Genomic DNA, 21283 nt, shown 5'->3' with positions numbered 1-21283 from the left:
ATTCTTATGGTCAAAAATCGAGACGCACCTCTGTCGTTCGTTCGGTCACCGCTGACCAAAAACGCGCGGGAGTCTGGAAACGAGATTAAGGTATGAGGGTCTCAAATCTCAATGGGATTAACCGTTACCAGTAAAACGGACCAAAAATTTAGCCGTTAGACGTAAAATATGGGAAATTTAATCCGTTAACCGTAAAAAAGTTAACGATAAAAAAAAAAAAATAACAAAAAAAAATTAGCCAAAAAACTTTAAGTCTCCACATCTCTTGTCAAGACCTTTTTGTGTCTTATCCTGTGGCTTGTGTTTGTAGCTTACTATATTAGAAAATAAAATTCTTATAATAGTAAGCTAAGTAAGTAAGTAACAACTTTATTTTTCTAGGGTAGCACATGACTGGAAAAACTGTGGACCTCAATCTAAATTACAAATATTAATAATACTAAGACAAATACAGCAAATAAAAAAAAATAAAAATACTAGAAAATAAGAAAAAGTAGTACTTTAGAATTTCAATAATACCTTTAATACCTTTTCCCTTGCCGGAATGGTTCAAAGGCCTCCAATATTATTTTTACAGGAATCAAAATAAATTTGTGCTTTTTGAAACAATGGTTATTAATTTCCAAGATTTCTGTCAAACGTAAGATAAATAAATGAACCGTTAGCCGTGAATTAAAGAAGCCAAATTATTAACTGATAGCCGTAAAAGCTATAGCTACCACTTCATCGGGACCCCTCAGGTATTGCGGTAAGTATAAGCAGAGTTGGTTCTGTCACATAATCGTTAGCACAGAAGACTCCAGACAGCTAGACTCGATGAATAGAAGGATTACATCTAAGATTCAGACTAATTGCTAAGAAAAAGGACTTACAAAGATTTGGTTACAGTTTTAAAACTTCAATCTAAATGAACATTTCATAAACCAAGTTTTTCGCGAACTTTGACTGGTTCTTATGATCTAATGCAAGACAGAATTATAAATGAAGTCATTAAGATTTTTTTTGTTTTATATATAGAACAAATAGATTCCAAGTTACCGTTCGTCTGTCCCTTAATAAATCACAACAGTAACAATAGTAACTAATTGACACACTCAGCCTAAAGGCTCGTGTGTCATTTTTACCACATTTTTACCACTGACATTTTGACGTCAACTTCCCGCTTGACGTCTTGTGTGATCTGTTACTGAACAGACGCACGGCAACATGGAATCTATTCGTTGAATTTTTTCATTTTAAATGGTCCACACAACTCTTTGAATAACTAGTTAATTTTTCCTTTTTTTTTCCCTTTTGTCTCATATCGTAGGAATAATTCTCCCACAAAAACAAGAAAACAACAACAACAACAACAACAACAACAAACAAAATAAAACAAAAAACAACATCAAAACAGCAAAAGGACGCGTACTGTCCAATTACAAGCATGACGCGTACACTGTCCAATTAATGCTCAAATCGGGCTGCTGATAGCTAATCACGTTCGAGAATTTTGTTATAGTTTTGATTAAGAAAGCAATAAATGGTTAACTTGAGCAAAACGAGCACTGTTACAATCGGCCATCGATCGATCAACGGACTTAGTTTGACTTTGTTGCTATGCGTGGTGCAACAACACTTCTGAACTACGCGTGTAATCAAACAAATGCATTTAGACTCAATAGCTCTTTAACCACGCAAATGTTAAAAAAGGGTTTAAATGGCGTTTGATACTCTACAGGTAAAAGCCGTGGAAGATTTGTTAAGTTTTACAAATACGAACGGCCATCGATCGATCAACGGACTTTGTTTGACTTTGTTTCTATGCGTGTGCAACAACACTTCTGATCTACGCGCGTGATCAAACAAATACATTTAGACTCAATAGCTCTTTAACCGCGCAAATGTTAAAAAAGGGTTTAAATGGCGTTTGATACTCTACAGGTTAAAGGCGTAGAAGGTTTATTAGATGTAAGTTTTACAAATACGAACGGCCATCGATCAACCGGCGCATCATCAACATGGCGTGGGCGGGAAAGAGAGATTGGGGAGAGTGAAATGAACAATTCAAAATGTCACTAACAACCTCATCTTACAAAGGTGACATTTTATTCTTCTAGTAATTTGTAAATACATTTCAAATTACTTTAAATGAAACGTTTTTTCCCTTACTTTTCCCAGTCCTTTCCCCCTCTCCCCGCCAATATTGCCTGCTTCGCACGATGGTCTCGATGAACTCTGGGAACGAGGATGACAAAGAGTCTAATGGCGGAAATAGGGAAGGCGTAACAGTGACCGAAGACAGAAAAAACGCGAGGATTCGCTCTGAAATTTGCTTTACTGGCCACTCTTTATCGTACACTACGACGGATTAAGCACCTAGGATCCTATTCTTGATACTTTGTTGGAGTCTTGGAGGGAACTAGCGGAGGTTAACGAAGAAATTCCACTGTACGTGAACGTTGGACTTGTTGGAATTTGTTTCCAAGGAGAACGTTTACAACGTTACAAGTGAAAAGCTAGCTTATATTTCGATTCCCAGAGTTTTGTGCAACCTTTTTACAGTTCTGGGAGGTCGTCTATTACCATCGACGTAAAATATTGCGATGGATCTCTTCAAAGCAGAAATATGGCGGAGTTTTGTGAAGGTGACGTTTATCATGTCCAGTTTGGTCGTCATCACCTCGGGTAAGTAGATCTACACATTTTTGAAACCTTAATTTGTCAATTTGCCCGACTGTGCTCTTTAACCTCCATTGACAGTATTTGTTATTGCCTTTCTTTTCGAAGTGTACGTTCGCGTGTTAAAAATTATTAACGCTTCTTTCGTGTAATATTCTTTCGCTATGACGTAGTTTAATTAAGCATAATAAACGCAGTATTTAAAATGCTGTTGAACGAGCTCCGCGAGGGAAACTGTATAAAATGTGTCGTGTTTAGAGTAATTCAGGATGTTGTGGTATTGAAGTTCAATTTGAATTTCCGTTCATGTTTAAAAAGTGGTGAAATGTTTAAGCTTCCGTCTGTAACGCGCACAGACTCTCTTTCTGCTAATAAATGCAAATTATGGGTTGTGATCAAAGTGCCCGAAAAACATTGATACTGCTTTGTTGCTACAAGTGTAAATCATACTGCCATCATTTAAAGAGCATTGAAATTATGGTAGCCATCAGACCTTGTTGCTGCCTTGAAGTATAACTCATTCCAAATATTCAGAAACTGTATGATATTATGTGATCCCAAATGTTAGACACTTTGTAATAATTTATGTACAGTGTAGACTCCTAAAGTGCTAAAGTTACCCGAAGACTTTCAAGGGATAATATTTTCCAAAAAAAAAATGTTTTCAAGCCAAATTAGTGATTACTGTTTTATGGGCATTTTCCAAAACAAAACCTACAGTATTGTCCAAAAGTAATGCAAGCAATAATCGTCGAATATCATGAAAATCGTGATATACCAGCGATATTTAAGACTAATTAAGTTCAAATGATATATCGAGCGATATAACAGCTATTGTGTTATTTTTCGGTAGGATATTGCGAGATATCGTTTACACTTTGTGATATATCATTTCCATTCAGCGGTATATTGTTCTTGTTGAGCGATACATCGTTCTCGTTGAACAATATATCGTTCTTGCTTAGCGACATATCGTTCCCACTTAGCGATATATCTTACTCCCTTAGTGATATATTGTTTTCGCTTAGCAATACATTGTTTCTGCTCAGCGAGATATCGTTGACTCCTTGTGACACAAATGTACATATCTTCACAGACCGTTTAAGCTAATGAAGGATCCTCTTCGCTACAAACTAAGTTTTTAAGATGGCGAGTTCATTTAATGAGATAAGATCATAAATCAAACATGTGAGCTACAGCACGTAAATTGATCGAACGTACCTGTCCAGGTTCCAAAAGAAAAGAAAAAAAAAAAAAAAAAAAAAAAAAAAAAACACTCAAACAATCGTGAATTCCTGCAACAAGTTTTATACCAGAGAGGACAACTCTATCACCTCAGAGGTTTAGGTGGGCAGAATAATCAAGAACCGGAAAAGTAGATGTTATGTGTATTTTTGGCTGTTCGTTTAACATGGCCTCCTGCCGTGTAAGCCAATAGGATCCAGTCTCCACACAATGTTCGAGTATTGATTGGCATGGCAATGCGAGAAATGATTTTCCCTGACTTGGCAAAGTCTTGTCAAAATTTGTTTTGTCAGCTTTCATTATTTATTTATTTTTTTTGTTATGGTAGCATATATGCTATAGGTATGTCTTTGTGCAGAGACTGGGGTTTAATCAGGGAAACTTTGTGTGTATTTACATGTACACACAGTTAAAATGGTGTTAAGGCAAGCGAGTTCGATTTCTGCCACTCTCTTGGCTCCAACAACAATGCTTCTGGGTTGTGGAATCATCTTTATAGTCTATGAGTTACTGGAGTGTAACAAGGTAAGTTTATTTAGACTTTAGAGGAATCGATCGAAGCTTCCATTCACAAAAAGAAGAGAGCGAAGGTTTGTGCTTCGTCGAACCAGTTATTGCTTGACTGTGGCTGTGTTCATTACACGTACATAGACTTAATTTATTTATAGTGTTCCCATTTAGTGGTTATTTACTGCTATTTTAGTTTGACACTTAAATAAAGGTATTCATTCATTCATTCACTTTAACACTAATTCATCGTACACAATCTCTTCACTATGATATATCATTGCGGGGAACTTGGCTTTACTACGATATATCGTTATATAGTGAACTTCGCTTCAATGATATATCGCGACGATATATCGTTTCGCTTTACAAGATATTGTTGCAGTGAATTCTCGCTCAAACGATATCACAGCGATATATCGCGAAGATATCTCCGATTTAGCGCTGATAAATTGTTTTGACGCTCGCTGGTTCCTGGGATATTTCGCTGATAAATTGCGAGAACAAAGCGCGATATTCATTGATTATTGCTTGCATTACTTTTGGACAATACTGTATACAGAGTAAATATATAAATTACCGAAACTTCAGACCTACATGTATACGAGTTACATGTATCCACAAAAAAATAATTCTAACATAAGGAAACAGTCTGCAAATTGACATGAACCAAAACTGGAATGCGTCAAATGCAGCAAGTTGTAAAAGTGGCAGTCTTGGCTGCAGACTAGGTTTTCGTGCTTTAAGTATTGGCTTCTATTTTCTTTCAATGACTGTGTGCATCCTCGAAAGCCTCAGCAAAATTATCAAATTTCAGAAACATTAACCCACAATATTGAAATAATATGTTTATTACAAGGGGTTTATAAAGCTAGGGATGCATTACAGTGGTTATCAATCACACGCGACCTTCAGCGCAAAAACATCTTGACAAAACCTAAGTTTTGGTGGATGTCAATAATCTCCGCCTCCTTGCCGACTGTATGCAAAATTTACCTGAAAAAAAAAACAAGTCTGAAACCTTGCAGCAGTCCACTTGTAAAACTTATCATTCTACTTTCGGTATATATGACTTGCTCACTAATTACATTGGTGTTAAATATTCCTTGAAATCTATAAATGAAGACGTTTGCTGGGTTTTCAACGGCCATTCGCATGCATGAATGACCCTGAGATCAAGCAAATCTGCAAGTGAGCGAACAAATTATTTTTGTACATATTTTTCTTGGGGCTACGAACTGAACAATACTTTAACCTTAAAACTTGTAACTTATGTTACAAAATTAAAAGGTTTACAAGAAGTTTAAGTCTTGTTCAGTCCATCTACTGCAGAAATAATTTGTTCACGTGTTGATCTGCTTGATCTCAGGGTCATTCATGCATGCAAATGGCCGTTGAGAAACCCGACCAGCCTGTCTTCAGTTATAAATTTCAAGGAATATTTAATGCCAGTGTATTTAGTGAGCTAGCCATACGTGCCGAAAGTAAAATGATAATTTTTACGAGTGGACTGCTGCAAGGTTTCAGACTTTTTTTTTTTCAGGTAAATTTTGCATACAGTCAGCAAGGAGGTGGAGATGATTGACATCCACCAAAACTTAGGTGTTGTCAAGATGTTTTTGTGCTGAAGGTTGCATGTGATTGATAACCGCTGTAAGTACAGTGTAGGATATTAAATCAGGGCTCGAAAAAAGTGTTGTCAAATACAGTATACTGATCAAAGAAAGTATGCATTGTATGTGTTAATTTTATTAATTATTATTTTTTAGCTTTCAGTTGCAACTTTGATACATCCATGTGCGGTTTTGTCCAGGACAGTAATGATACCTTTGACTGGACACGTCATCGGGGAAGCACTTCCTCTATGTATACTGGACCATCTGCTGACCACACCACAGGAAATGGTATGAATAGAGACCTTCCTTGATTATACCTTCCTCCTTTACTTCATTTGAAAATAGGAAGAAATCTTATTTATTGTTATGGTGGAATTTTATGCCCAAGGAGGGGATCTAGTAATAAATGTAATGAGGTGAAAACTACTTTTTTAATAAAGGCCACATGATTTTGTTTTCATAAATATACAAATAGAAGGATGCTCTTTATACTCATTAGAGTTTTTAAGTCCTTTATGATTGATAGTACATTTATAAACACTATAATTTATGTAAGTTGATACAAAGGTTGGCATGCATCAACAACAAAATGGAAGAACAAAATTAATCTTTCAAATGAGAGTACTTACATAGCAATGACTACACACCTTGATCGGATATACATGAGCAATGTCACAACTGCACAACAAAACAACTTGAAAGGCTAAATCTGTAATCTGACTCAGTTGACTGAGTTGATCAAAGTTAAAATTTGGCCTGGTGTTCCCCCCCCCCCCCCCCTCCCAACATCTCCCTGGAAGAGTCCTGACTGTCCTGTAAAGTTTACTATAGTAAATGGTTTGAACCCAGGAGTATCAGTAGTTCATATAGTGTGATTGTCTGGGTGAGGGTAGTTCTGAAAAGAACTGCTGTTGGTGACTGACGTTTCAACAACCTGAGCGGAAGTGATCTTCAGAGTCAAGTTAATAGTGTTTGTCAGTCGATGGTGTTACAGGGACAAGACAGGGATGAACCTAACAACAGACAGGGAGCAGTTTACAAGATCAAATGCTCTGACTGCCAGGCCTCCTACATTGGTGAGACTGGCAGAAACCTTAACACAAGACTGACTGAACACAAATGAGCCACGAGAAATGGCCATGCCAACAATCACATTGCTGTACATCATCAACTGACAAACCACAACAATGACTGGGACTCTGCTCAGTGCTTAACGTACAGTACAAACTATTTTCAACAACTGACTCTGGAGAGGTGGTACACCAACCTATAACAAACACTTCTTAACAGATGCCAACAACTAGCGGTGCCTTACAAATGACTTATCCATGACAGAAATGAAACTGACAAAGGGACTTCCAACAGACCAACTTAATTTGACTAACAATAAATGGACCAAAAACTGACCAACTTGACTAACAATGGACGGATCGAAACTGACCAATGACTGATGACAAACTTTACATGAGTCTTTCAGCCAATACAATCATGGCTAGACTGACCAATCACGTTCAACGGACCAGACTTATAACATCATCGACTGAGAAACACTATTCACTTGACTCTGAAGGTGACTTCCGCTCAGGTTGTTGACATGTCAGTCACCAACAACAGTTCTTTTCAGAACTACCCTCACCCAGATGATCACACTATACGAACTGAAGTCTACTATGCTAGATCTGAATAGGACAGGATTAAATGCAATATAGAAAATTAATGAATGCCATAAACTTTCAGTCATTTTACAAATGGCAGTGAGAATTTCCAAATTTATGAGTTTTCAGAGACAGAAGTGTTAAATATTTAATTTCCACTTGCCTACCTTTACAGGGTATTACATGTACATAGAAACATCATCCCCTCAACAGACAGGTGACTATGCAAAACTAAACAGCCCCAAGCTGCAATTCAGCGGGAGCATGTGTCTCCAGTTCTACTATCACATGCATGGTGCAGCCATGGGGACATTAATTGTGATTGTAAATGGAATCAATGTGCTCTTCACAAGTGGGGATAAAGGTGACAAGTGGTTGAGAGCAACTATTGATGTAAATTTATCAGGAAAGTATGTGGTAAGAGATTATCATGGCTACTGAAGTGCCTAGTTTTCTGCAAGTATTAGTTCAGCTTTGTTTTGTTTTCTGTGTCTTTTTTTTGGATAGCAGCAGATATATTTAGTCATTGCAACACTTACATGACATCAAACTTATATTACATTACATTTACTAACATTACTTACTATCTACTTCGATAGAAATTGAGAGCAAAATAATAGTCATGACCAATCATTTTTAAAGTAGTAAAAACCTACTTGACATTCTAAACTTTTATTATCTGATTAGATCGGGACTCTTCACAGACATTTCAAATATGCAAAGAAGTGGCTGCCATTTTGTTAACAACTGCATACTGCTAGGCTATTCAATATCTACAACAGAAATAGATGCATGTATTTAGTTAAGTAGCCAGTGAGAGAATTACATTCCTGATACAACTATTTTTAAAATGTATCATGAAACATTTCCTCTTATCTGATTTGTACTTATGTCCATTTAGAAAAATTAATAGATCTATAGTGTCATTTAATAATCCATTCCTGTGGTAACCCCTTCTTTGGTTGAGAGTCGGTTAACTATTCAAATGCACCATCACATGAGTGACTTTGATATTTTGGTAACTTAAACCGACTAACTGCAAATACATGTAGCCAGGTTTAACTTGTTAAGGACGTTCGTGCTAATTGTTTCTACGCATCCTTATCGCGCACACAAATTCACATGCTGCATCATGCATTGAGACACACGCTAAGTAATAAAAATGAACAATGATGGGACAGATGGTCATTGCTATAACTTTGCCTGGATTTAACTTTCTTGGGTGTTCAGTGACCCCTACAAGTATTTAAATTCTTTTGATGGATCATTTTTAACTTGGAGAATATTATTTTCCAAGTTGTAGCGGTGAAGCGATTTCACTCCATCATTCCATCACTTCCTGTTAGACATTTGAAACCCCGGAGGGGAACTCCAATATGAAAAGGTCAGGGATGCTCGTTGGAAAATTTGAATTTAACTCCTATTATTAAAGGAGACATAATATGGGAGTTGCTGGAGTTTCATGAAACCCCTAAAATATACCACTAAAAATGGAATAGGTTTGATTACTAGCCACTGTTCAAGAAAGGATCCAGCGCACACTTGTACAACTGACTCACGTACTTGAGATATCAGCGGAAATCAAGCCTTAAAACAGAAATTAAATGAGAACGTTTCTTTTAATTATTATTTCTTCAAGTGCGCCCTAAAGGATACTTTGACAGCTAAAAATGGTGACATTTTGTCATCAACACCCTAAGTGAGACCAGAGTCCTTGATTTGTACCGGAGACGACGAGCATCCCCGACCTTTACCGGATTCGAACATCCACCATTTAAGGCTGTTTTACAGTCGTGTGTACCATGTCATGTTAGTTATTCTTTGAATTTCTGGCGCAAGTTCTCAGTACTCTGGATCTTACCACAGAAATGCTCTACACTGAATAAATTTCCACACGAACATTTAATACAGTGTATAAATAGAAGCTACCTGTAATTATATATTAAATAGCTCATTTCTCAAAGGTGCCTGCTCGTACAGGATTAACCACAATCGATTGCCGAAAATTGACGAGCTGTATGAATTTTCGAATTATTCAAGCCGTGATTAATTGTTTTAGACGATCAATAGTCAAGAGAATTGAGGAGAATTTGAACGACGCGTTCCGCTGTATAAATGCACATAAATACGGACATGGCGAAATGAGGAACAAATAGTAGATAAATAGAAGAAACATCGTTAGACAAGGCTGGGAGTTCTGCAGTCTTAAATAGGGAGCTTAAGAAAACCACGATGGCAATGGGAACATTGCTCAACAAAAGGTTTAATGAGCAGAACAATAGCTGTGCACGTGCGTTATAATCCTTCGTATATTTCTTTGCCATCCTCTTCAAAGCAACAACGTGAAATGACCAAATTCTGCATAGTCTGGAGAACATGAACCACAATGGCTAATTTTTTAAATTTTTATTTCGAACTTATCGATGTGTCCTAGATTCAGTTTCTTGATACATGTAGCTTTGACAGTGATAAACAAAGTAAATGGCTTTAGGGTACCACAAGATTCGTAGCTAAATTATAAGATCATTTTTTAATCGATGTTGTCCTCGCCACCGTCGTCGTGGTTTCTTAAGCTCCCTAATATTGTCTTGGAAAGGGAAGTGAAAAAATAACAAAATGAAAAGAAGTTATTACAACACGGGGTATTTGTATTTGGTCACCCATCCAAGTACAAATCCTGCTGAACAGGGCTTAACTTTGTTGAGCGGATTAGACGTGGTGCTGTCTTTGTGGGATAGTGACTCTACGCTGAACGCACTTTTTTTAATTTCTAGGATGAGAAAAGGTAACAAAGAGAGAGAAAAAAACCACTGATACTGTCTGGGAAAATAAAGAAGAAAAAAAATGAGAGGAATGAAAATGAGAATTATTACTTGCTTTGGTGATTGGACAAGAAGCAGTACATTGTACTTTCTTTTAAATTGTTTCGGTCTCTTGGAGGACGATAACTCGGTCTCTCAGACCAGTAACTTCATGAATGTTTTCAGCAGTGTTACATATCCTAGTGTATTCTCTTACCATTGCGTTTTGCACTATTTCTTAACAATTCCAGTGGGCTTTAACTTCAACTTAACCTACGGATCAAACCTTCAAGTCAGTGGCTTCAAAATTGTCACTGTTTACAGATGATCCATTTTCCAAGTTGAGTGGCTCATAGCCACTTTGATCTCTACTGATTTTCTATGTTTAGCGAAAAAATGAAGAAAACCTATCGATTAGAAGTTTGAGTTTTTTTTGCAAAATGCACCATCAAATTCCGTTCATTTTAAATAGCTCTTTGTTTATCTGTGCGATGGTTTCAAATGCCTCTTGAAGGGTTACACGAAAAAAATTTTTGTGTAACGTTGGTGACATTTGGAATTATTTACACAACAGACCCACCTCTACAAAACATGACTAAGATCGCTTGTCTCCGTTGACTCACCTTTGACATTTTTAACTATAAACCCCTTTAGACCATAATAATAATAATGCTGAATAACTTGTGCCAATTTTTCAAAATCAGGGTAGTTTTCCACATGCTTTATCTCTGAAATGAAGTCGGTGACTCCTAATTTTTTTTGCATTGCTGACACAAGTAACTCATTATCTAACTGCAGTATAAATTTAAAAAAATCTAGAGCAACTGGAAAATTTCGTGCGAACGCACTTAAGTGCCATTATTATGCCCATTGGTAGTCAGTTGGTCATGTAGCATTGTGATCCTACTCACAGTTTTTGTATAATATTAAATCGTCCCCAATTTCCATATGTTGTAATGGTTGTAGGTTACATTTGAAGGAATACGGGGAAGTAATTACCAAAGTGACATCGCAATAGATGATTTTGTGTTGGAATCAGGATCTTGTCTTTCAAGTGAGTGCATAAGAGAGTTTTAAACTAGCATTCATGGATCAGTTTTTGATGACTGGATTGATTATTATTTTGTAAACAAATGATAGTACATGTACATGTATATGTAAGCTAAGTGATTGGAAATTATGTAATGTTCGTGTAATAGTCTAGAAACTGAGTGTAAGAAGAAGCATACATGTAGAATGTTGCTGCTGCCCCAGCTAAATCATCAAATTTCAGAAACATTAACACTACTCAATAATGAAAGAATACGTTTATTACAAGGGTTTTATAATGGCAGCTTGAAAAAAGTGCTGTCAAATAAAGTGTACTGATCAAATAGTATGTACATGTATGATTATGTGTATTTATCAGTAATTATTGTTTTTTGATTTCATTTTTTAGCCTTTGGTTGCAACTTTGATACATCCATGTGCGGTTTTGTCCAGGACAGTAGTGATACCTTTGACTGGACACAACATCGCGGAAGCACTGCTTCTAGTGGTACTGGACCATCTGCTGACCACACCACAGGAAATGGTGCAGGTATGAATATGGACCTTGATTATATCTTCCTCCTTTACTTCAGTTGAAAATAAGAAGTGATCTTATTTATTGTTAAAAGGTGGAATTTTATACTAATACTACAAATAATATATATACATGTAATGAGGTAAAATTAACAAATTGACGTCAGTTTTTCATGCGTCTGTCGTGTTATTGACCATAAATTTTGTCACGACATTGTCAAAGTAGCTGTGGATCCACAAGGTGATAACCGAGTGGATCCGCAGACTAATTTGACAATGTTATGATGAAATTCATTGTCAATAACAGGACAGACATATGAAAAACTGATGTCAATTTGATTTTTACAATAGCAAATTGTCAAATTGTCCGCTCTCGCTCGTTGACGCATGGCATAAATTATAAAATCATGTGTCTGTCCGCTTATTGACCATGAAAATTAGCCAATGAGCACGCGAGAATTTCTGCAGTTATCATAAAAACTACTTTTTGACAAAGGTCAGGTCATTTTGTTTTGGTCGTAAATGCACAAATAGAAGGATGCTCTTTCAAACTCATTAGAGTTTTTAATTCCTTCTTTGTACTGTAATTGAAAATATACATGTAGAAATGCCATAAATTATGTAAGTTGATAGGTTTGGCATGCAGCGACTAGAAGAGAGTACTTACATAGCAATGACTACACACCTTGATCAGATATACATGGGCAATACATGTCACAAGAGCACAACAGAGCATTACGAAAGGCTAAATCCGTAATCTGACTCAGTTGACTGAGTTGATGAAAATTGAAATTTGGCTTGGTGCCTCCCCCCTCCTCCTTCCACAAATGAATGCCAAAAACTTTCAGTTGTTTTAAAAATGCCGGTGAGAATTTCCTCATAATGATTTTTCAGTGACAGTAATTGTAAATATTTAATTTCCACTTGCCTACCTTTACAGGATATTACATGTACATAGAGACATCATCCCCTCGACAGCCAGGTGACTATGCAAGACTAAACAGCCCCAAGCTACAATTCAGTGGGAGCATGTGTCTCCAGTTCTACTACCACATGTATGGTGCAGGTATGGGGACATTAACTGTGAATGTAAATGGAAACAGTGTGTTCACAGCAAGTGGTGATAAAGGTGACAAGTGGCTGGAAGCGACTATTGATGTAAATTTATCAGGAAAGTACACGGTAAGAGATAATCATGGCTACTGAAAAGGGTCTCATTTGTTTCAAATTTAACAACTTTTAATTGTGTTGTTTTCTACATGTATCTGGCTTGTATGTACTGACTGGTCACAGCTCTATTTTAGTAAAAATCTACTTGTTATCCTGAACTTTATATCTAATTAAATCCTCTTCACTGACACTTCAAAAATGCAAAGAAGCAGTTGCCATTTTGTTAACAACCACATACTGCTAGGCAACTCAATATCTACAACAGAGTGGATACATGTAGTTAGTAGTGTAGCCAATTACAGAATTAAATTCCTAATAGAACACTAGTGCAGTGTTTAGCCAGAAAATTTTACACGAGGGGCCAAAGTGGCCTCGGGAAACCTTTTTTAGGGGCCAATTTTTGTAGGAAAGGGACCAATAAATTGAAAGCTACAGAAGGAAAAACTGCATCAGGGTACCAAGGAAAATAAAGCAGTTTATTAAGATCTATGATAAAATTTAATAGTAAGTGCTTTTTGAAGTGTTTCTACTCAATAAAGTTTTTTTTTTTTTTTTTTTAAATCAGATAATAGTATCAAGGATCTGTGCATTACAAGAGAACAATCTATAGACATACATGTACAGGCATAGTCAATGATCGAGGGTTTGCAATGCATTATAGGGTGATTTCAAACTTGGAATTTCTCCGATGTGAGAGAATCAATACAGCAAAACAAAAGGATGGATTGATGTCTTTTCTTATGTTGAATGTTTTAGAAGCAAAGATCTTTAAATATAATTTCTAGAGGGACATAATGTGTGATATAATAACCATTATTAATTGTCAACACAAAGAAATGTAGTCGCCATTATGGCGACTAAACCAGAATTTTTGGTTGCCAGGGATGAAATGTTAGTTGCATTGGCAACGGTATTGGTCGCAATTTCAAGCCCTGGGATGGCTTTTAAAATACTATGCCTGTGTTAAGCCTGCTGTCTTGTAAAAGGAAAGGGCCAAATTGGCCTTTTTTTCGTTTTTCTGGGGGTGATCTCTGATTGCAACATGGGATTCCTGTAATGGCACGGTCTGGCGGAAACACTGGTGCTGTAGATTTAAGAGTGAATGTCGGTAAAAATCAAAGAAAATTCTGTTCTCAGTTTAAAGGCCTAGGTAAGTAACTGAAGGAAATCAACTTAGTTTTTTTGAAATATTCAATATAACAGCAGAAATTCACCAAAAACTGCATCGTACTGAAAGCTCTGATTTCACTTAAAATAATCCAAAATTTTACACTTTTCAACTTCTTGCTACACAGACATTTAGATGGCTGTTAAATGTTTTCAACTTTATATGTATACAGTGATTCTTCCTTCATCAAGATATAGTGATTGTTTTCATTTCTTGAGTTTTCCGAGCAAACTGAGCCCCAATTAAGTTAACAAACTTTTGTAATTAAAACAAAACTCAAAAATTATGTAATTTCAGTGAGGGAAAAAGCTGACCAGTAGTGCTTCAAATCATCTGATATTCTTGCCAAAGACAGTCAAGTCAATGAATTTTAGGTTTACAGTTTACTTTCGTGGGATCTAGCAGCAATTCTGCATGAATGCCGATCAAAATTCGAAAAAAATTGTCATTCAGCCCCTTTGAAATTTGCAATGTAACGCAACACTCCAAAAGAAGTTAAAAAATGCATGTTCGTTTGAGACAGCACAATAATAAAAAAGCATATTAATGTCTTTAACATTTGGAATGCTTTAAAAGTAGTATTGAACTTAAAGTGCACCTAACCACAAAAAGTTTTTTTTGCTAAAACGAATCTCCTTGTTATTTGAAATAGTTCTGCGAAAAAATTTTTGGATTCCGTTAAATCCTCGATTTTCTGTGCCCCGACGAAATCTCGAAAATAGCTCCAAAACACCACCATTTTGTTTCACGACCGAGTTTGAGGAGAATGGGTCTAGTGGCTCTTGTGACGTCTACCCAGGAAGGTTGGATATCTCACGTCCTCTCATTTCCTTCAGGATGGTGCAATACACATTCGAAAAGTGCGCAGAAACGCCTTGTATGAAATGTTTCCTTCCGCCTTGCTTCCCGCAGCTTCAAAAATACAGGTCCAAACCATACGATTTTCAATCGATCGAAGCCAATGTTTTGGAGGTCATCAAGTCTCGAAAACTGCGACACGTACGTCACTCTTATAAACATGAAGCATTCAACTGAAAGTAAAACACAAGCTGGATTTAACAGAACAATCACACCTTGATAAAATACATTCTTGCTAAGGACAAATGTAAACGGGCTATAAACACGCGTGGGAATCTTATGTTTAGTTGACGAAATTACCATCCAAAGCAGTCCTTGAGTTTTCTTTCCTGCTTCTCGTTTGCCTGCTCCTCCACTTCGTATCTAGCTTTCCATTCCTAATATACAAGCAACTCGTCCGCAAAGAAGTCTTCCCCTTCGTCGCTTGAAATATTGTAAATTGCTCTCAAAGCTCTAAGCAGTGAGTTCACAGTTGTCGTTGCCCGATCGAAGTTTATTTCGGAGTCTTTCGAATCGAAACTTAACTCTGACTCCAGTGACGAAAAAGAAATGATTCTGAGACAAAACTTGGACATTTTAGTCCCAAAATACATCGGAACGATTAGTTTTGTGTTCCATTTTCTCGAGCAAATACAGAGAGTTGACTGAGGCGCCATTGTGTTTGGTTCCTGGGTAGACGTCATCAGGTACCGCCGCCCCAGACTCCCTAAAACGCGGTCGTGAAACCTTCAAGCGCGACTTTGAAAGGGCATAGAAAATCGAGAATCAACCAAATTCAAAAATTTCTTCGCCCAAATGCTTTGAATAAAGTCTAGATTTGTTTTAGCGAAAAAAAAATTTTGGGGTTAGGTGCACTTTAAAAAATTGCCAAAAAGAGTTAAAATAGAGAAAAAAAAACAGCAAACTTTTAAACGACACTCTCCATCTCTCGCGCTGCCCAGTTCCACGCTTGAGAAACTCTACAAGGAAAACACAAATTTGAGATCCATTTGTTCACCGGTCAAAATGAGTCAAATTTTAAGAACAACATCTTTTGTGTTGATGTGCGAAACCTTGCATATTTATTAAGAAAGGATTTCCCAGTTAAGCTGCTGAATGAAGTAAAAGAGGCCCCAATGGCACAGTGCGCATACGTGTTGTTCACTTATATCTGAGCTGCACTGTATATACATTGGAACGGTGAAAATTAATTTTATTAGAGATTAGAAGCTTTATACCGTCGCTAGCCAGTAGGAGGCTATTTGTTTTCATGAAAAGTAATTGTTGTATCACAGGCGGACCACCCTGTGTGTCCATGGTTGATAATTGTTTATATGAAATGAACAGAATCAATGAAGGTTATGAATAAAGCTCTGAAAATTGCATATCTAAACTACATCTCGGTCTGAATATCCCAATAAAGTTAAATGAAATGTTAATTGACTTGTGTGTGGTGTTTTTTTTCGCCTTCCTGAGCCGTCTGAAGTGTTTTTTTTTTTGTTTTTTTTGTTTTTTTACAAAATTACTTTTTGTCAGATACCGGTAAAACAAGAGAGGGAGACAAGGCTTGCAACTTGGTGGCCGCCAAGCGGGACCTCCTCCACTTCAAACTGGAATTAATGCCAAAACACTGAAAATCTCACCTGAATGGTGACGGTTATTGATTGATGAGATTTTTCTCTATCTCTTTGCCGAATTTGAGCTTCATCCCTCCAACACTTCCCAAGAAAATCAATGCTGAAATCACGAAAACAGCTTTCTCAATATGATCGGTGCCAAACTCAGCGACCAAAGGAATTCAAGGCATGCAGACCATTTCAAATCTACCAATCAGCACTTGGCATCATGTTAGTCTGCCGCAGACCAAGATGAAATCTAGGTATGCAATTTTCAGAGGCAACGTCTAAGTTAGACTGTTTTTAAATGGTTTCAAACATTAAAGACATTAATATGCTTTGATTGTACTGTCTCAACTGAGCAAAAGATTTTTAAGCGATGATGTATTGTGTGATGTTATTGCTTTATGCTGGCATGCATGCATTCCTTTGGATAGTGATTTTGCACAGTTTGTAGCGCTTATGTCTGTGTGCTTATGTCACACACGATTTATCCCCCTGTGGAAGCGAAATGCACTCTGGGAGTTCCTTTGCTGCTATCCTTCTGCTGTTTGTAGGTTCAGCGGAGTGCTTTTAATTGTAGCTTTTAAAAGAAGATTTAGGGGTGGATTTTGGTTAAAACAGTATCGGATAAATTTGCGCTCACTGGCAAACTCGTAATAAGAACATGTCCTCCATACATACAAGTTTAGATAGACAAGTACGTCGAACAGGCGATAGGTGAAGGCTTTGCGACTTTCCTTTGTTGTTTGTAGGATCAGCAGACTGCTTTTAATCGATATGACAAGTATCCAGTTAAAACAACAAATTAATCTCTGGTGAGGTAATTAGTGTTGCCAAATATTTTTAAAGGTAATAAGGTGTCGATTTCAGAGAGAGTAACTTTTCCTTTGCGGCTTTCCTTTGCTGTTTGTAGGATCAGCAGAGTTGTTTTAATTTCTGAGCTTTTAAATGAAGATTTGGGGGTTGATTTTGGTTTATGCAGTGTCGGATAAATTTGTGCTCACTGGTAAGCTCATAATAAGAGCATATTGTCCATACATACAAATTTAAATAGACAAGCGAGTCGCACACGCAAGAGCTGAAGGGTTTACATAAAATTTATGGATTGGTAGCACAGTTGTACTTTTGCCAGTCTTGAAGTGAATTGAATGAGTATTGTCTGAATTGAATGAGCACTGTGAGAACACTGTATGAGCATTGTATGAGCACTGAAATATACGGTTTACAGTAGTGATAATGAAGTCAGGGTATGATTTATTTGCAGTTCTTAGTGTTTTGTGAAGTTTTGGAAATGTGCTGTTTTATATTTTCTTTCAACGAAAGAGTGGTTGTGATTAAATAATCGATAATCATTTTGTCAGGGTAAAGACAATATGAATGTTCATTGATGATAAGTATGTGGTTAAAACAACAAATTAATTTTTGGTGAGGTAATTAGCATTGCCAGATATCTTAAAAAGAAAATAAGGTGTCGATTTCAGAGAGAGAAACTTGTACTTTGCAGCTTTCCTTTGCTGTTTGTAGGATCAGCGGAGTGCTTTTAATTTCAGCTTTTAAACAAAGATTTGTGGGTGGATTTTGGTTTACACAGTGTCGGATAAATTTGCGCTCATGAGCAAACTCATAATAACATATCTTCAATACATACAATTTTAGATAGACAAGCGGGTCGCACATGTGATATGACAAGTCAAGAGAAAATGATTTTCTCTTGGACAAGTATATGGTTAAAACAACAAATTAATTTCCGGTGAGGTAATTAGCTTTGCCAAATATCTTTAAAGATGATAAGGTGTTGATTTCAGAGAGAGAAACTTTTCAGCGGAGTGCTTTTTATTTGGGTTGGTATTAGCACATGGACTAACAAGATGGACCTGGTACATGAACTACTTGAATGAACCACCAATGGACGATGGACTACCCTAAATGTAAACCCCTAAATGTAAACCCCTAAAATTTCTAACCCAAAAGTTTAAGAATCAGTTTGTCTGTTCATGTTCCAATCTTCTAGGAACAATTTTTAAACGTCATCGTTTCTGCATGCATTGCGTGCCGTTTATTACCTATTTTGGCATGTTGCAATACACCGCAAATTTCAAAGGTATGGCCATTTAGAAAATAACAATGTATATAGTGTCTTTTAATTTTTCCCATGGCAACCTCTTCCTTGGTCAAGAGTTGGTTAACTGACTCTTCAAATACACAGTTGCATGAGAGATTCTGATATTTTTATAACTTTAACTGGTCAACTAATTGCAATTAGTATCATCCAACTAGCGGACTAATGCAAATCCTGCATTTTAATTGGCTATGCTACTAAAGGACTATTTCGAGTAGCGAAATTGACGCAATCAAGCATGATGCTTTCTTTCATTTTATTCCCAAATAAATATTCTTCAACTTGCATTTCCTAACTTTATTATTACCTTTTTTGTCTGACTAGTTGGGTGATACTACGCCCTTCATCCTCAAGGGCCACAGGTCAATAGCCCATATGGCTTCGCCTCATGCGCTATTGACCCGTAGCCCTTGCAGGCTACAGGTATAATTGTTAAATAGCCAGGTTAACTTGTTAAGTGCTACCATGTCCATAAGTAACATGGTGGTCATGTAGAATTGTGGTCCTATTCAGTTTTATTTTTGTTGTTATAACGTCAAACCCTAACTTCCATCTCTTGTAATGACTGTAGATTACATTTGAAGGAATACGGGGAAGTGATTACCGTAGTGACATCGCAATAGATGATGTTGTGGTGGAATCAGGATCTTGTACTTCAAGTGAGTGTCATGGAGCATTTTTTGATAACTGGACTGAATATTTATAAACAACTAATGGTAAGCTAACGGACTGGAAATTATGTAATGTACATGTAACAGTCTAGAAAGTGTAAGAAGCATACATGTAGAATGTTTCTGCTGTCCCAGCTAAATCATCAAATTTAAGAAAAGAATGTTAATCTGAGACAATAATGGAGAAAAAGGTTTCATTGTAAAGTATTTTTTTTGGCCTAATTGTATAAAGTCAGGGACATAGGAGGTGTACAATCATTCCTACCCAATGATTTTACTCAGAATTACCATGATTGACATTGTAAACTAGGCAAATCCCAAGGATTTTCATATAGTTAAATGAAATTTAACATAGTGAACGACTAGGAGCTAGTCTGGTCAGTAGCGTTTTTATAGGCGGTTGTTAGTGTCTTGGCCGTCTGTGAGCGTTTGGTTAGCGTTTGGTGCGTTCTGTAGAGTTTGATATAGTTCAATGAAATTTTACATAGTTTATGACCAGGAGCTAGTCTGGTCAGTAGCGTTTTTTTTGTAGGCGTTTGATGGTGCCATGGCCATCTGTTAGCGTTTGTTTAGCGTTTGGTGCGTTCTGTAGCGTTTGCAGCAGTCATATGGTCGTGAGAGCCCTGGGGCTGACATTGTCCAGCGGTATTTTTGGTTAGTACGTATGTTGTCGTCCCATGTGCTCGCAGTGTGTTCATCGCTCTGTTAGTGTGGCATTGTGGATTGAATTATAGTTTAGCGGTTCTCGGCGTTACCTCCCTACCCCTTTTACCTCCCTTTTTTTTTCACCATGCCATCTGGCTTGAGTGTGACGGGTGCCTGTAGGGGGCTTGGCGCAGGGGGCTCGTGGCTTGGTTGCGGGTTGGGCAGGCCAGTCAGGTGTTCTAGCGCCTTGGGGATGTGACTGCGGTTGCAGCCCCCCGGGCTTCGTAGGCACCTTCCCTCCACTAGCGACTTAGGCGTTAACTGGGAATATAATTATTGCCAATACATGTAACTTGCTCAACTGCACTGTCATACTGCAGCTGGAGTTTAGTTTTTAAATTTTGTACTCACCTAGAGTTGAACACCCAGTCTCTGACTGTAGAAGCAATCACTGCATATTTCTTCGTATTGGTTGGTGTTGTAAATTATTGGTCGCAGACTCCCCTTTCCCCTTTGTTGAAAATTAAACTGGAAAAATTTGAAGCTGAAGTTAACTTGGACCATAACTTGGAACTTAATATTAACTGGCCATGGTCAATTCAATTTTTTATATGATTATACTTTTTAGCTTACTGTGTTGATCCTGGAACTCCAGTGCATGGTTCTAGAAATGTTAGTAGTAGAGATGGTGGATTTCCAGATGGGACAATAGTTTCTTTTCAATGCAATGTTAACTATAAACTCAGTGGAGCTAAAAAGATTATGTGTACTGAGGGAAAATGGAGTGAGAAAAAGCTGCCCCTGTGCCTATCACGAGGTATGTGGTGTTTTTTTCTTGAACTATATGTAGGTATAAAATAGTGTAGACGTGATTTGCATTCCCAGCATCTACATGTACATTGTACCTTAAATAACTTAATACATGTAGGTTGATTATGTACAGCAACCCTGCCAACTGAACTATGTGTTGGATTTGATAGCCCTTAGAATTTTGGCAAAGGTTTTA

The 21283-nt window shown here is 37.1% G+C and overlaps 1 protein-coding gene across 2 annotated transcripts in view; it reads left to right on the top strand.

The window, feature by feature from the left end:
- Positions 1-2212: 2212 nt before the first annotated feature.
- Positions 2213-21283, top strand: part of LOC110044613 (uncharacterized) — a 32290-nt gene continuing 13219 nt past the window's right edge. The window contains exons 1-8 of one of the 2 annotated variants that reach the window (XM_089292024.1): positions 2213-2667; positions 6183-6317; positions 7860-8101; positions 11452-11539; positions 11924-12058; positions 12989-13230; positions 19533-19620; positions 20906-21094. In XM_089292024.1, coding sequence (XP_089148150.1) covers positions 2586-2667; positions 6183-6317; positions 7860-8101; positions 11452-11539; positions 11924-12058; positions 12989-13230; positions 19533-19620; positions 20906-21094 — 1201 coding nt within the window. In that variant the 5' untranslated portion in view covers positions 2213-2585. Of the gene's footprint in view, positions 2668-6182; positions 6318-7859; positions 8102-11451; positions 11540-11923; positions 12065-12988; positions 13231-19532; positions 19621-20905; positions 21095-21283 lie in introns of both variants that reach the window. The other variant, XM_020750175.2, reaches the window with a different exon arrangement.

The sequence above is a fragment of the Orbicella faveolata genome, unplaced genomic scaffold (genome assembly GCF_042242905.1).
Source record: "Orbicella faveolata isolate gen_17 unplaced genomic scaffold, um_ofav_v1 contig_24, whole genome shotgun sequence".
Lineage (NCBI taxonomy): Eukaryota > Metazoa > Cnidaria > Anthozoa > Scleractinia > Merulinidae > Orbicella > Orbicella faveolata.
Note: the sequence above shows the minus strand (reverse complement) of the source record. Positions and strands in the feature narration are given on the sequence as shown.